General features: G+C 42.8%; 1 protein-coding gene across 5 annotated transcripts in view; it reads left to right on the top strand.

Moving 5' to 3' along the window:
• Window positions 1–17,587, top strand: part of Tenm2 (teneurin transmembrane protein 2) — a 939,787-nt gene that overhangs the window by 799,091 nt on the left and 123,109 nt on the right. For 3 of the 5 annotated variants that reach the window (XM_028756460.1, XM_028756457.1, XM_028756456.1), the window contains 3 exons: window positions 672–866; window positions 6,114–6,314; window positions 8,111–8,323. In XM_028756460.1, coding sequence (XP_028612293.1) covers window positions 672–866; window positions 6,114–6,314; window positions 8,111–8,323 — 609 coding nt within the window. The remainder of the gene's footprint in view (window positions 1–671; window positions 867–6,113; window positions 6,315–8,110; window positions 8,324–17,587) is intronic. The other 2 variants (XM_028756459.1, XM_028756458.1) reach the window with 2 other exon arrangements.

Here is a 17,587-nt window from a genome sequence, read left to right as displayed (position 1 = left end):
CTCTCTCTCTCTCTCTCTCTCTCTCTCTCTCTCTCTCTCTCTCTCTCTCCCCCGCCCCCTCTAGTGAGCCAAGCTTGTTTTATCTTTGTAATTTAATTCATGTGTTCTTTGAAATAGATACACTTACTTCTTCATGATATAGGTAACAATAACAAGCTAAGGCAGAGAGAGAGAGAGAGAGAGATTCATTGGCTCAAATGTGTCCAGAACACAAGTCAACTTATCTGAGGATAAAATAATAAATAAAATACATCCAGAGACTTGCAGTGCCAACAGCATCCTTAACAGTATGGCTTTCTTAAGAGTATGGCTGTAGAGTTTGTTAACCTGGGTTTCAATTGGGTCCCTGCTTATGAACCTTGTGCCAACTGAGAGATAATATCACCAACCTGTGATACTATCTCTCAAGTGCTCGGTAGAATCCTGATCATAGCTGCCCCTCACAGGGTGGTCAGGAAATGCATAAAACATCCTCTGCTGTACCTGACTGTGCATGAGCAGGAGTCACTGACAGCAGTGGCATTGTTTGGTGTTTTGTACTTGAAGGTGACAATGCACCTCTGTGGCTAAGTCCTCAGCCTTCAAGGTTATATGTGAAGCTGCGATTCCAGACAGACATGGCCCTTCAGAAGTCGATCCCTCTGTAACCGGTGTTCTCTTTCACTTTTCAGCTGCCTGTCCTGTCCTGTGCAGCGGGAATGGACAGTATTCCAAAGGAACATGCCAGTGCTACAGCGGCTGGAAAGGTGCGGAGTGCGACGTGCCTGTGAACCAATGCATCGATCCTTCCTGTGGTGGCCATGGCTCCTGCATCGACGGGAACTGTGTGTGCGCTGCTGGCTACAAGGGCGAGCACTGTGAGGAAGGTAAGCACTGAGAGTCAGTTGGCAGGTCAGCTGCAGAGGAGCTGTGCAGGGCTTAATCTTGACCAGAAAGTCCAGGATTGGACTCCCTGGGTTGGAAAGAAAACTTCACTCAGCATTTTGCATCCAAAACTTCAAACCCCTGGGCTTTGGTAAACTTAGTTGTAGGATAGGAAAGGCTTATGGAGATGGTTCTGGAAAGACTGTTTTTGTTTTACTCTGATTTACAGACATTAGGTACTTTCTCTTCCTCCTTGTTTCTCTCCATTGCTTTCTGCCTCTTGTCTGTGTGTCTATCTGTCTGTACTCTCTTCCCTGTACTCTTTCTCCTCCTTGCCTTCCTTTTCTTTCCTAGATCTTTTTGAAAACTTTTACTTATGTGTTCTCTCTCTCTCTCTCTCTCTCTCTCTCTCTCTCTCACACACACACACACACACACACACACACACACACACACACGAACAAACACACACACACAGTGTACACGTGGCAGTCCAAGTACAGCTCACAGGAGTTGGTTCTCTTTTATTACCATGTGGATGGAACTTAGGTCATCGGCCCTGGCAGTAAGTAGTACTACCTAATATGCCACCTTGCCAGGTCCCCTACCCCAGATCTAATTCCCTATTTTCTTCCATTTCATTTGAAGTCCTCTAATTGAGAATTTCTGGAACTATCTAGAGAAAAGAAACAAGGAATCCTAAGCCCACTCTCCTCCCTCAAAACTGGCTTCTTGACGTTGTTATGATTTGATTTCTTTCTTTTTGGTAATCTGAGGCCCATGCACATCTCTGTAAATATTTCAACAAACCCTCCTATCCTTAGAGAGCAGGCAGGCTCGAACGACTGTAGCTATGTGGGCCATTTTGAGACCCCGCCTCCAGCAAATCAGAGGAACAAAGCTATGCAGCCAGAGCCTAGGCCTTGATGCTATGCTAACCAATCACTGCAGCCCCTCCCCCTCACCACAGAGTCGTGACAATACCTTATCCTGAGACATCCGCAACAGGCTTCCCTTGTAAAAATCCCCCGTTTCATTGTGTCTACAACTGTGGCCTCAAAAGAATCAGCTTCTATGATATTATTCTTCTACAATTTTTCAATATATCAGTAACAATATCCTGAGTGTCACCCAGAAGTCTGACCCCCACGAGACCTCCCCTTACACAATTCACTATACATTTTCCCTCTATTATGAAGGAAGGAGGTCTCCATGTATTTTTCATCATATAACCAAATTGGGAGTCGTGGTGGAAGAAATACTGATTTAATAATCCTGCTGGAAAGGTCAAAGTTCCTGAAGATGAATGGATTACAGGAGGTAAAGCTGCCTGTGCTGAAAACATAGGAGAGGCCAAGAATCTGACAGGAAAGGTTAAAACAACCTTCTACGTACACTGCTAAGCAGTAGCAAGGTACAGGGACAGGGGGCTACCAGCCTTCAGGGGTTCTTCTCTCCAGGAAAGGTGGTGTTTGAGTGGAATGTCAAGTAGTTCCTTGACTTTCTTACTCTCCCAGGAAGTCTTATGTAAATGTTCAGAACGAACCAACCATTCAATGGATCAAGTAGAAGGATGGGATCTCATCTATTTGATCTCTGCTACACCGCCCCCCCCCCCATAAAAGAATGAGCGGAGGTGACGCCTATGCTGTTTTCAAAAGAGGAAATGGAATCAGAACATCTGAGTCAGCACTTTTCCTTCCATTTAGCTTTTCTATTTCTGATATTCATCACAGTCATAACATCCAAATGCTTTACCTGACGTGGCCACAGCGAGGAAATCAATAGCTGTCACTCTTTGTTTTTGCTGCATAAACATTGTTGTACTATTAACAAATTTGTACAAGAAAATGAAGGATGTCTTCTTGAGACATCGCATGGTGGTGTCTAGGGAAGTGGGAAAGGAGACGAGAGGGAAGCTGACAGGTTAGTTTAAGTCGGCCATGTTTTCATGTCAGTTTCATGGCTCAGTCGTTTTTCAATGACATTTAACTTCATAAACGTAATTCATGGTTCTTCAGGGGTTCATAGTACATATTGTTTGTAAAACTCCTTTGACCTCCTTTTCCATCCTTGGGGATAGAAATGGCATTCACAACCCTTTTTGTCAAATCTACAGAGGACCCCAGACCAAATGAGTTCTAATGATTTCAGCTGCCAGGAGCTAGTGTTTCCAGGGACAGGGTACTTAGCTGAGCAAGGCCAATGTCCTCCTTTTAAATACAACTGTTTCTATTTATAAACCTTCATAAAACCACAGACTCTCGCCTGCCAGAAAAAGACTCTAAAAACATGGCCAAAAGACCGTTTGATGGAATCAGAACCAAATTTAAAATTCATAGTAAAACCATTCCCCTTAAAATCTGAATTTGGTTATTCCATCAGCCGCTGTAATTACAGAGCACAGAGGGCATATTTACTGACACCACTGACCAGAGAAAATGTTGGCTCATATTTCTAGATACTATAAATGGCCTTTTTGATGACATTCTAGTACTGGGGTAATAAATCTCCATGGATTTCCCTCCTTTCTTCTTACCATAATTCAGGACAGAGAAAGGAGCTAATATATCTGGAAGAAAATCTCCCCCGCTCCTCCTCATTCTCTTTCTTTCCCCCATATCTCTCTCTCTCTCTCTCTCTCTCTCTTCCTCTCTTTTGTATATGTGCGTCTAATGTCATTATCTCTTATATTTTATTATTTCATCTTTTATTTTAAAAAAAAGATTGTGATACATTTTTTAAATCTTTTGTCTGTTGGTACCTCACCAAACACTTGAAACGGTCGATAATAGTCTGAGAACATTTTTAAGAAATAATACGCAATGTATTTTATAGGTATTTTGATTTTTGCCTTATCAGAAATGGGGACGACATTTTTAAAAACTAAAGTGCCAGGTCTCCTTTAGAAAAAGAATATGAACATGATTGATTCTGGATGAATAATTTCATATATCGCCAATGCTCAAAACATATTATTTCCCGAAACAAGGAGTAACAGCAGCTGGATATGGTGGAGCACACCTGAAATACCAGTCCTTGTGAGGCTGAAACAGAAAGACCACAAGTTTAAGGCTAACCTGGGCTACATAGTGAGTTATAGGTTTGCCCTGTAGTTCATAGCAAATCCCTGTATTGAGAGAATGGGGAGAAGGAAAGTGAAAGAGAGAAAGGGAGAGATAATGGCACCATTTCTCTCTCTCTCCAAACAGTCCCGGACATCTATTCTGCTAATGACACATGGTCATAGCTGTCTGTCATTTGTTCCTATACATGCAGTAAACACAGCATGCACACTTACACGTGCCAGATAGCCAACACTGTAAATAGCACGTAATTCTTTCATAAATGTCTTGTCTGTGTTTAAGCCTCATTTCAGACGTATATACAGATATATGCCACCCCACTGTCTGGAGCCAAGGTGAAGGTATCCAAGGGTTCGCATCACTCAGAGTGCAGTTCCCCCAACCGTAAGGATTCCATTCTAAAGTGACTGTAACTAGTCTAAGTAATACTATGAGCATCTCTAACTAAGAATGAATCTCTAAAATTCACCCTCCTGGGGGAAGGAAAAGTCACTGTTTTCTCCATGGCTCAAACAATTTGGAACTGACTTTCATAAGTGGTATCTTCCTAAAAATATCCAAATGGAATTTTCTTAATACCAAAAAATTGTTTTTGCCTCAAGAGAGGGATCTTTTTAGAGAGCTTTGTGGGACATTGTGATTTTTAATCAATTCATAGTCCTTAGGTCTGACTCTCAGGACTAGAGACTTTAAGAAACACGGATCCTTTAAATGATGTCATATTTAGAGTCAGTGTATTATCAATAATAAAACTTATAGGAGCATCATTTTGTGCTTTAATAGGAAGGCACCAAACATTAATGGCAGAACAAGAATCCTATGTAGAGAGACTCCACAAGTGGCCATCTCATGACTAAAGTCTTGCAAGTTTCTATCTTGACATGAGGCAAGGAGAGATGACTAAAATATCCTCTGTGGATTTGAACCACTGTGTGGCACAAAGACACATTGAGATTAAATTATTGCCAGAATGGTTCCCAAAAGTTATAAGTAATGCAATTTTAAGAGTCTCCAGTTGACTGTATCTTACCCCACGAGATGATGTTGAAGCATCACTTCAGTGTGGGCCAACAGGCCCAATTTCAAATGATGGAAAAAGTTTGTCTCTCATAAATAATAATACAACCATTCCACACTTTCTTGGCCCACAAGGCAAAAACTGACCCCTTTACAAAAATCCCATTTCCCATCCTAACCCATATTACACCAAGCTGTGCACATGTTGTGCAAACCGTCCCTAAAACCCTCTGAAAAAGCCAGTCTGCCTTTCTAAGACCTGTCTATCTAGCATGCAAACTGGACAGACATCTAAGCTTTGACCTGCTCATAATCAAAGTCTCTATCCTCAATAACTGCCCCTAGCAGGTTTCCCTTGCTTTGACTTGATTTAATTTCATCTGATATGTAGCCACTCAGATCTTGAGGACAGTCAAGGAATCGGACTGTAAAATATACAGGGACAATGATATAGGAAATCTACTATTAACTTGCCCAGTAGGCAGTCTTGAGGAGGGCCATTGCCATGGCTGATAACACTGGCCTATCCACACTACTCAGGACCACCAGTGCAGAGGCAACACTCTGATCTGATCAACCCACCTTCACCTCCTACACTCTGCACCTACGCTAACTCCCTCAATAGGTGTGTGCTCAGAGAGAAAAACTAAGTTTAAACTCAGCCTAAGTGAAACGTAATTAGGAAGGTGACTCATGTCAGAGTTTCGCAGGTTCTCTTTTTAATCTTTCATTCCCTTTTTGAAATCAAGGACTCTTGAGGTTAGAATGAGCCTCTCTCTGCTTTCCCTAAGAGAGAGAGGGTAAACAGGCTTGGCCATACATGCAGAAGACATCAATGTATTCCCTGATCCTGATGTGGATCAGTCAAAGAGGAAGGTTGGAAAGTACAGAAAACAAAAAGTTGGACGGCACAGCTTTCTATCCGTGAAGACTCCATAGCTGTTGACTCCGGCTAACAGTGTCCTTGGTTCCTGTGTATCTTCTTTACCTCTTAAGACCTGGTATTCTAAAGATAAAAGCCCCTGTTTATGGCTGCTAAGAAACCACATGAGTGGTTTGGGTACCTTTATTTGCTTGTGTAGGTAGGAGTCAGTGCCTTGGTGGCCCATTCTTCATGAGTGACCATTGTTTCTTTTCTTGTCGCAGTTGATTGCTTGGATCCTACTTGCTCCAGCCATGGTGTCTGTGTGAACGGAGAGTGTCTCTGCAGCCCCGGCTGGGGTGGCCTCAACTGTGAGCTAGCGAGGGTCCAGTGCCCAGACCAGTGTAGTGGGCATGGTACTTACCTTCCTGACTCCGGCCTCTGCAGCTGTGATCCCAACTGGATGGGTCCCGACTGCTCTGTTGGTAAGCCAAGAGGTCCTCTCCTCAGTTTCTCACACTCGGCCCTTGTGTTCCGTCCCATTCTGGGTGGATGGAAATCTCGTCTTTGCCCTCAGCTTGGGATAAGATGGACTTTGATCAGATTTATGGTGACTTTCTCACTCTTGTCTCCTTAGCCTTGGAGTTTGTGGTGTTTGGGAATGAAAAGAAAAATCAAATGTTTGTGTTGGTTCCTGTCCCTCTTTGGTTCCATTGCCACAAATGGATGACAGGCCCAGGAGGGATACTTCGGCTTGTGTTATAAGTTTTCTTATGTACACTCCCTAAAGGTAGCAGAAAACAAAAACAGAGCAATTCAGTTCCAGACAAACAGTATAGAGCGTCCTATAAAACAGAAAAGAGGCTCCCTCGGGGTGTCGTGTGAACATGTTATAAAGCTCCGCAGTTCTCCAGTGACAGGAAAATAATGAAGTTATGCTGTATGCTTTATTTTCCTAAAATTAAGAGTATGTGTCTTACTTCCCAAGTGACCTTAAAAAAAAATAGAGAGAGAACAGTTCAACAGTTCAAGCCGGTCCCAACCTTCCCAAGAAAGGTTCTGTTCACGGATGAGAGTCTATCCAAGCAAAGCCATCATCATGTCGCCCCCTTCACTGGGGTGCTGAGACAGCTGTCAGATTACCATGGCAATCAGAAAGGGAAGAGATGTGTGAAGCTTTGCTGACAATGAGGAAAGTAATGAATCTTTTATTCCAAAAAGAAAAGGAAAGGAGTCAGCCCACTCACCTCTGGCTTCATCTGCTGGCAGTCCTGGCAAAGTTCTGCAGAGAGCGGGGGCGGGAGGTGAGGGGGGAGATGCAGAGTCCCAGCCCCAAGTCCCTATCGTACTGTACTGCAGACGTGATGTGACTTTGAGCAAGTCACTGTCCATCCTGGTGTGGTTTCCCCTCCCCCTGGCATGACGAGCCATGACTCCCTCAGTGGGCTGTTGTAAGGATGAATGGCTGGCACGTGCTTGTCCTCGCGTGATAGGTTTGCAACGCCAGAGTGAATATCTGTCTGTCTGTCTCCTCCCCACCTCCCCCCCACCCCCCACAAAAGACTTTGAGCTCCTTTGAGAAAGAGGCCGTGCAAGTGCAGCATAATTCACAGTGGTTATCTTTGCCATAGAGTGGTGATCTGAAGAAACAAGTGCGTCTCTAGGCATGGTGAGGATGAAGCAACGGGGACCCCAACAGGTTTCAGTGGCTTGGTCAGTTCAGGCTGTCAATGAGGAAGAACCCTAGCTGAACAGGGAGTCAGAATCTACCAGATAGTTCTTTCACATGAGATGTACCTCCCAGTCAGCCTTGCCAAACGGGAGCTACTGTCTGACCTCCTCTCAGGTCGTCTCAGAATCTAGATGAGCTCTTGTCACACTCCAATGAGTATCCAAACCACCCAGAGGACTTGTTAAAATGAATTGGTGAGCCCAGTTCCCACAACACATCTAACTGATCCAACCTGGGCGTAAGAGTTTGCATTTCTTTACATTTCTAACAAGTTCCCAGGTGATGGTGATGCTGCTGACCCGGGAGCCACAGGTTGAGGACCACTGCTCTAGAAGAGAGGAAAAATAAATAAATAAATAAATAAATAAATAAATAAATAAATAATGCAAAGTAGTAAAATTACTACCCTACCAGCGGAGAGACAAACCCGCAGAGACACTATGGCTGCTGGGCCTCGGGGCCAGCACTGGAGCCATGTGTGTGGTCTGGCTTCCGTGAAGGACTTCACCGCACTGTGGTGTTGAGCTGTAATCATTGTTTTTCTTCCAGAAGTGTGCTCAGTAGACTGTGGCACTCACGGCGTCTGCATCGGGGGAGCCTGCCGCTGTGAAGAGGGCTGGACAGGCGCGGCTTGTGACCAGCGCGTGTGCCACCCCCGCTGCATTGAGCACGGGACCTGTAAAGATGGCAAATGTGAATGCCGAGAGGGCTGGAATGGTGAACACTGCACCATTGGTAGGCAAACGGCAGGCACCGAAACAGGCACATATTGCTTTATTTTCATAAATCGTAGATCGATAGTGACGGTCGCGCATTGCAACTGGCTGTTCCCTCAGGGACACATGTGCCCTCCAATATCCCACTGCCTCTCCAAATCTCCATGGGGTTAGGGAAGGGGGAAAGCGAGGTTCCAACATTGGAAACGCCTTTCCCTTCTTTGCAGGATTGCATTGGGGGTGGAGAGAGACACAATCAGATAATAAGCCCTATCCAAAGCATTAATCCTGGGGAGGAAGCAATGCACACGCATGGGAAACTGTCAGTGCCTGCAGCTGCCAAGCACCCTGATATCGTTGTGCCCTTGTTCCTTGATCTCTCTGGCCGGATCCCTGGATCCCTAGTGCTGGTAACAATGGGAAGCTGTTGTGGAGTGTGTTTGGTGTTCGAAAGCCATCCAGGTCCTCTGGATAGCCAGGTATAGCTGCCATAGTTCCAAGCACCTTCCTGCTCACTCAGCCCAGTGGTTGACTCCTGAGCTTCCCTGCCTTACATGGCTTCACCTCTGGTCCCACTTCATCCTCCACTCAGCTATCATTTATATATAAATTTCTGATCAAGAAATTTATATATGTAGATTTGTATGCTAGACAATAGTGGCACATGCCTTTAATCCCAGCACTTGAGAAGCAGAAACAGGTAAATTTCTGAGTTGGAGGCCACCCTGCTTTACAGAGTGAGCCCCTGGACAGCTAGGACTACTCAGAGAAATCCTGTCTCAAACACTACCATCCCCCACCCCCCTTTTTTAAAGATCTGTTCTTTGTTAAGAAGCAATCATTTTAAGGACCAGCATAGAGGCACACTCTATAATCCCAACATTTAAGAACCTGAAATAGGAGAAATCTTTAATTTGAGTCAACCTGGGCTATCTAACAAGACTCCAAAATATAATATATTTCCCCAAAATAATAAATAATGGTTTTAAGGTTTTATTTGTTTTGGGGGGTGGGGGATTGTTTTGTTTTGTTTTTTGTTTGTTTTGTTTTTGTTTTTGTTTTTTTGGCTCGGGAGAGCACAGACTTCTCTGAATGTGTCTAACTATCTCTTTGATGGAGGATTGGAAGCCAATACTTTTTCTCTCAGAGGCTAAGATTACAAGCAGTCCACCCAACCGTCTTTTTTTTTTTCTCCAGTTGTTACTCTTGTCGCTTATTTCAGTCTGTCGTGGAAGCCTTCCACACCAGGCTTGGTGACCTACTGGCCTGCACAGAACCTTCAGGGCGCTTCCAACCAAGCAACTGCTTTCCCAGATCAAGTTATCTTTGAATCTAACCTTAAGTTCAGAGGCCTGTCCCCTCTTCTAGCCCCAAACCCCAAACTGTAGCTTGGCTATCTAACACGAGATATAAGGAGGGTAGCTTTCGCAGGGCTGACTGATGAGGTCAGACTCAGTTTCCCATGCTGTTCATTCGGGCAGTTAAGCAGAGATGACGTGAACTGACTCTGCAGTGGATCTCACTCCTGTTCTATCTAATTGGCCATCTGAGGGGCAGCATGCCAATCAGGGCCATGACTATGGCACTGGGACCCTGCTGGGACAGTCTGTTAGCAGTGAATTGTTATTGCAGTCTCTCAATGGTGCTCCAGGTCCTGCATCTCCTGCAGCTGCTCTCATCTCAGCTCCCTGCAGAGGCTGGGGGACAATTCGCCTGACTTTCAGGGGAGGGATGTGCACAGCCCAAGACCAAGACAGTCCTCACAGAGGCTTCCACTCTTCCGGGATTCTTGATGTATTTCTGCATGCCTGGTGTGGTTTAAATAAAAATTCCTCCCCATTCCCCATATCTCCGTTATCCCTGTTGACACCCCCCCCCGTCCGAAAACTCTTGCCAATCAATACCCCTAACATAAATAATCCCATCATCTCTTAAATCATATACTTCAATGTTGGTTCTCCCTTTCTCTGTCTGGGAAGTAAAGGGCAGGGATAGTGTCTCCAGAGTGAAGCCTGTGGGCTCTTACTCCTGCTACATCCTATTTGTGTGTGTGTGTTCTGGAAATAGTTCACAAGAGGAAAGCTCAGGTAGATCTATGGCAAGTTCTGGCCAACTGTAGCTAAAGGGATAAACCTGGCCCGCTGCCAGGTTTTACTATGGCTTGCTAGTAAAGAACTGATTCTGACAGTTTTTAAGCCTTGATAGAAATCCAGCACACACAAAAAAATAGTTTCTGACATTTGACAATTCTATGAAATTCAAATTTCAGTGTCCATACACAGACCATTGGTAGAGAACAACCACAGCAGTTCTTTGGCATCACCTTGTCAGATGCTAGCTGTACTTCAGCATTGAGGAATCACAGCAGAGGACATAAAGTCCCCACAAAGGCAATTGTGATCTAGCCCTTTAAAAAAAAAAAAGTGACTGAACTCTAAATGAGAAAAATTGCCTAAGTCCAGATGAAGAGAGAAGAGAGGTAAAAAGAAAGGCAGGTGGTGTCCCCAGTAAGGAAGAGACATCCACTGTGGCTTGACAGATCTTGGGACCAAAGAAAAAGGGAGAGGATTCACAGAGTATATCTGAGGGAAGACCCTCTGTCTCTGGGGACTTTGAACAAGAAATGGACCAATGACAGCTTTGATCTCAGCAGAGGACAATGAGGTTGTGGCCAGCAGGAGAGCCAGGCACTTCAGTCAAGCAGGCCCTTGGGTGCATTGACCTGACAAAGGGTATTTCTGCTCCTTGAAGCATTCAGCTCAAGACTCACACCCCTGTGATCTGACATCCATGAGTTCTTGAGGGATGTCAAGGAAGTGCCAATCTATAGACCATATAAATAATGACAAGGTGCTGGTACAGGGGAGTCCCTGGATCGAAATTAGGATGCCCAATGATGTTAGAATCTATTCTATGAAAGTTGTTAGGACTGCGGTAGCCAAAGCTTTTCCTTGGGAGAAATCAGGCCACCCTAGCTTTGTTAATAGGACCCATGCTGTCTCTTTCTTGTTTCCTTTCTGTGTTTTCCCAAAGACAGCAAATGTCCCATCGTCACTGTAAAGCTGGGGAGAGGATCATTCATGCATAATTGCTTCTTAAGCTTTCCAGCCCTGGCCCCTCAGAGCTGCTTTCTGGAGTTTTAGTCTTTTAGTTTGAACAGACGTCCTTGTCATTTCACTTAAAGTAAATGCCACAATTTACAAGCCCAGAATCAGCCCTCCTCCTCCGGGAGACTGACAGTCAGAGGGAAGAAAAGAACTTAGGTGCTTTCCACACAGAGCCTCAAATACTATGTTTTGAAGATAGAAAATAAACAAGAAGGAAATGGCTCAGTCTGTAAACAGCAGGGTAAGGCAGGATGGTGATGGCTGCCGTTGAGCACCCAGGTTGCCTGCAGCCTGTTTTCAGAAGGTCACAGAGAGATGGTTTCAGGGGAGTCCTTGCGAATAGTCACCTGAACAATTCACACCAGCCAGTATAGGTTGCACTTATTGTACTGTGGAAGCAATAAATAGGAAGGGAAGAAAAGAAGAAGACAATGAAAGTTCAGACTTCCAAAAGTCATTCAAGTAGAAGCCCCCAGGGTCTCTTCATATTTGGTCAAATACATTCCCAAAATTTGTAACCAAATTATATTTATTTGAAATTTTAGCGTGTGTTTTATTACTACAGATTTGAGTAGACGGTGTCATGTGTCGATGTTAACTGTAAAAGCTGAATTATCTGCCCAGCAATGAGGCTTATGCTCACTCCTAACAAGTTAAATATAAGGTCTGACTAAAATCTATAGAGCTGCATAGATAAGAATAGACTTTGAATCTAAATCTCACACTTCATGTATACCTTTGGAATATATTAGCATTATTTGGGTAAGGTGCAGTTTATTCCTATGAATAAATCAAAAAGCATATTGTGTGGTTAGAGGAGGTTTATTCCTTAAATGTGATTTTAAAATGGATTTCTGTTCCTATAAACTGCCACCTGCCTATCACCTGCCACCACCCCTTATTAATATGAAGGATTTAACATAAGAAGGCCATCCAATGGCTATCGCACTGGAGCTTGGTGGAACTATAGAATTTTTATTAGGTCAAATCACTTGAACTATAGTAAACCCAGATAAGCATTTCTTATATAATAAAAGGGGAAATTGGGTGTTAGTGTGTTTGAGTGGCAAAATAGTTGGGAAAATACAAGAAGACACCAGCATTTCTGTTGCTAGGGAAATGAGGGCAGTTATCTGTGGATGGTACACTGATGTGTCCTCTGCTGCATATGGGTCTTCAACCTTGCCAAGTAACAAAAAAGTGACAGTCTAGGGACTCAGTCTACCAATAGTGCTACTTTCCAAACCCAGTGATCTGCTTAGAACCTAGGCAGTGAACAGCATGTGGAGAAGTTATTCCAACCTGTGTATTTTACCTCTGTGGTCCTGACCTCTGATCATGTTTCAGAATCATGACAGCTTGATTCTTAAGGTCACATGGGGCTGAGTAACCTAGCAGGTGTCACATGTCAGAAGAGTTTTCTTTCCATCTATTGCACTGGGCCCTTCTATTTTTCCTCTTTAATTGGTTGGGGAGAGAAAAGGTTTCTTGAGATGTTAATAAGGATAATGAATCTTTACCCAAGGTAAAAACCATCCAGTCGACAATGAGATGTGCTGATTAAGTGATTGTCATCAGAAGGAGACAGGGTCACAGTTCAGGAGGGAGAAAGTCTCAGAACAATAAGGAGCACATGTAGAGGACAGTGCCGTTAAAATTAGCCAGCTTCACACAAAGGCAGCTGCATCTGCGTGTCATCCCACCTTCCATCTAAGTGAGAGAAAATGATGTAGCCATTGCCTGCCCCACCCCCTTTTTATGTAGCTCTTATCCTTTGACATTTGTGCTTTTATGACTCTGGTGAGTCAAATCTGCTTGAGATGAATCAAACCTCTGTGGAGTCATCCTCACTATCATGTCCATGAAAGCATCTCAATCTCTGATTGGTTAATTAATCAAACCCTCCGAGTGTTCTTATTGGAACTATTGTCAGAATAGCTGTTGTTATTACCTTCTTCTTTTTCCTCCTCTTTCTCCTCCTCCTCCTCCTTCTCCTTGTAAAAACCTAAACTTTTAGACCTTTTGCTTTTATAGGTGAACTTTCAGAACAGTAATTTCTCCCCACAAAATGGCCAAATGTGAGCTGTCTACTGTACGCTAGGAATGTCACATGCCCAGACATTCTCTTTGACTCTGGATCTTGAAGTCTATCAGAGGTTTTCTATGCAAACCCAGACTACGAAGAATGGGACAGAAAAGGCAGGGATACATTTTTAAGTCACTGCAGAAATATAAAATAAAATAGCAAGCAATAACGGCTTTACACATGATGAGATTCTCATCCTTGGCAGTGTTTGCTTTCTTGTCCCAGCAGTCAAAGAAGGGCTTTCAGTACCATTTGAAAAATAGACACAAAGGACACAAAATTTGTCCTGATGTGATGACCTGGTATTCTAGAGTTCCAGCAAAACATTTCTGGAAGGGTTTCCCAGATAATCTAGTACTATTTGTCCATGACATGACCTCTTATCAAGAAGAGAGGAGGGAAAGGATTCTGGGGAGTTCAGAATCCTGTGTACCACCTCCTGAAAATTTTAAAGGAAGTGGCCAGTATATTAGTCCATAGCCTATAATAACAGGGACAGACCAGTCAAAACTAGTGTGTATCTCCTAATAGTGGGGACATAATATAAGAACTGCATGGTTAGATAACTTTGTCATTGCATGGTAGAGTTCTTGTGCAAACTTAGATGATCTAAGTCATCCATTCAATGTGTTCTCCTAATGCAATTTTGAGAGCTATGGAAAAACTATAAACATTGCTGACTACAAAATCTTGTTTATAGTGAACATTTTTAATAAGTGGGAGCATGCTTCACAATAACAAAAATGTATACAGTTGATATATAAACCAGTAACGATGGCATTTGTTACCAAGGATCATGTACTATTCAAAATTTTATACATTATTATATGTTTATTCCATAAACATATAGTGGGTTTGCTTTCTACAGTGTCACCATAAACATATGACTCATGAACTTCTATGATGTCAATAAGTGAGAAGAAAGATGAAACTCTATTATAATCTATGGAACTACCACCATATATATGGTCTCTCACTAACCAAAATTTCATTACATCCCTGATGAAAGATCCAATACTTCACATAAATAAAGAATTGAATATGGTTCACAACGCTCAAGGCATAAGCCCATGGAGGAGAATTCCTAGCAGGAAGATTGCACACCAGACAACAAACACATATAAGATCTGTTCAATGAACTGGTATGTGCTTGGTACTCAACAGCTAAGCTTTTACAGAAAATCAAGTCTATGATTCTTAGATTTTACCATGTTCACTAAAGACATTACGTCTTCACTAACATCTCAAGACTTTGAAAGGAAAGAGAAAGATAGCCCTACTGAGCTCAATGCCTGGGGATAGTTATGATATACCTCTCTCATTGATCAGTCTCTCATTCCTTATAAAACCATAGAAATTTCATTGGCCAGTAGAGGGGGACATTTGAATTGTAGGCTTGACATTGACAAACATAGTCCATGCACCCTAGAACATGTCACCCAAAAAAACCTTGGTTTTTTTCATATAGGAAATATTGGAATTAGACCTGTAGCTGCTTTGTAGGGCATTGTATCCAGACACAAGATTCTGTCCATTAGATGGAAATGTACTTTGTTGGACAGTTATACAACGCTATTAAAAAATAAGTACCAGAAATATATAACTACCACATCAAACCCCTGATTACATGGATGTTATTGCTTAGGGATGTGCTGATAGTAGGTAGCGATATTAGGCCTGAGTAAATTTAAAGAAAAATATTAAGTAAATAACAGATCAGATATTGCAAATATCACAAATGTACCATGTGATTGACTGACTTTAGAAAACACTTGAGTGAGCTAATCTCTAAGGACCTGTCCATTTCCAGAGTTTATTGCATCTGAGGCAGGCTTCTGTGAAAGGACCACTCAAATGCAATCAAGCTCTTTTCTCTGCTCTAAGGCAGGTTTTCAATGTATATTCCCATAACAAATACTGAAGACCTTACATTAAAGGAGCAGACAGCGCGAGCGTTGCCCCCATTGATGATATGCAATTGAATCATGGAGAGTAGTGAAAGGTGCTTTTTCTTAACAGTGCTTCATTCATCTGGCTCCTGTCTACCTTTGTGGACGGTGGAATGTTTTCTTGCCTACAATGAAAAGTTGCCCCCAACTTCATCCATTTATGTGTATATTGTAATAGAAAATATTAAAGAAGTCCCTCTATCTCCCTCTACTTCCCCTGGATCAGGAGAAATGCAAACTTACTAAGGAAATGCTGAAGGACACAGGTTGGCTCAAACTCAAATCCTGGCAGTTCTTCTAACTTTTATGTGCCTCTGTTTCATTGTCTGTATGATCGAGGATTGATAAATAGCACATCCTTTCTTGGGCTGGATGGAAAGTATACCTGGCACTGTGCTTAGCCTGATACTAGAGCCCCGTGCCCATTAGCTAATGTCATTATGACAGCCTCTATTATACAGCACCTAGGTAACAGGAATGACACTGATTCTCCCATTGTTCGCCACCCTTCTACATCAAGCAGTTAGTGACATATTACAGTAAACGCCCCCTCCACCCATTCTCCAAACAAGGATTTACTCTGCGATTCGTTCTCATAGCAAACTGGGAATTGAACCTATTCATCTTATCAAACCATCCAGCTATACATGCAATCAAATATTTATGTTAAGAGACCCATGTTGTAAAAACTGGGCTTTTCTACTTTGAGCCAAAGGGTTCTCAAATGCTGAGACTGGTGTTCCCAGAGAAACCAAGTCTCCTAGGAGTTTATTTTAATTCTGGGTTTTATTTTTATAATAAGTATCTTTCAAAAGAAGAAACTTGTCTGAGGTATAATTTAGAAACTATTACTCCTGAGTAGAAGGCTATTCCATTTTTTGAAGCCAGTGTTTCTCTTACTGGAGGCCACAGACACGCCATGGAGGAGTGTGGTAGAATGTCATGGTCTGCAGTAAGGAGTCTCATCAGCTGGGTCTAGCTCAGTGGCAGGGCATTTGTCTAACATGCCTGAAACCCAGGACTTGATTCCGGCATTATAGAAGGAGGAAAAAAAAGTAAGAGATCTTCATTTCATGAGTGGAAGATTCCACAAGTCAGCATCGCTTAGAACGTACCTCAGTCTCTCTTTTATGTATTCCTTCCTCGCCTTCACAACTCCAGGTAGCCTAATTTTACTTTCCCTAGCTCTGTAAATCAAGAATAATCCAGTAGTTTCAGTTTTGACTCTACCCAGCAACAAGCATGCCCTCTGGAAACATCAAAACTCCTGTTGATTCTCTGTCCTTATTCAACCGGACAAACGTCACAATTACGCTCCTTCCTAATTCTCTGTATTTTCCTGATTGCCTGCGGCATGACCCATGTGTGACATCTAGGGAATCTCTGTAGTTCCTTGGCTCATCTCCTGAGTTATCAGAAGGATACCCCAGATGTTCTTGTCAGAAACAGATTTTGCATTTCCTCCCAGGTTGCTTGCCTAGTGGGATTCAGTCTCAACAACCCGCTCCCTTCATGGCACTCTGTTTCCTAAGCCGTGTTTAGAGCGATGGCCTTTTCACATCTATTTGCTTGCAAAATAATAGATGTTGTCAAGACATTTAAGAGATTGTATTTGGGCTGGAGAGGTGGCTCAGCATCATTTTAGAGCATATACTGTTCTGCCAGAATGCCCAGATTTGTTTCCCTGCATCCATATCACATAGCTCACATCACCCTGTAACTCCAGCTCCAGGAAAATCTGATATATCTAGTTTCTGAGGGCACTTACACTCACTCGCACATATGCCTACAAACACGCACACCCATACATATGACTTAAATAATAAAAATTTATATCTTTAAAAGATTATCTTTCTTGCCTTTGGAAAATAAGGTACCACCATCTGGAGCACACACCGGTGAAGAGTGTGATGTACTTGTCTCCATCCTTTCTATCACATGCCTCTGTGTACCATCACAAAACGGAGCTGCAGGAATGCCCATACCATAGGCTGGCTTGGAGGTTTTTCATTCGTGAATTTTGCAGCTAGGCAAAATTTTAAGTATTCCATCATAAACAGTCTCGAGATAATTAGAATGGATTAAATTACAAGAGAAAATTCATTTAGTTAATCTTTCTTCTAATTAAAAAAAAATCCATAGTTTAAGTAAAGTGTTTGTTTAAAAAA

The sequence above is a fragment of the Grammomys surdaster genome, unplaced genomic scaffold (assembly GCF_004785775.1).
Source record: "Grammomys surdaster isolate TR1022 unplaced genomic scaffold, NIH_TR_1.0 126121, whole genome shotgun sequence".
Lineage (NCBI taxonomy): Eukaryota > Metazoa > Chordata > Mammalia > Rodentia > Muridae > Grammomys > Grammomys surdaster.
This window is presented reverse-complemented; position numbering and strand designations above follow the sequence as displayed.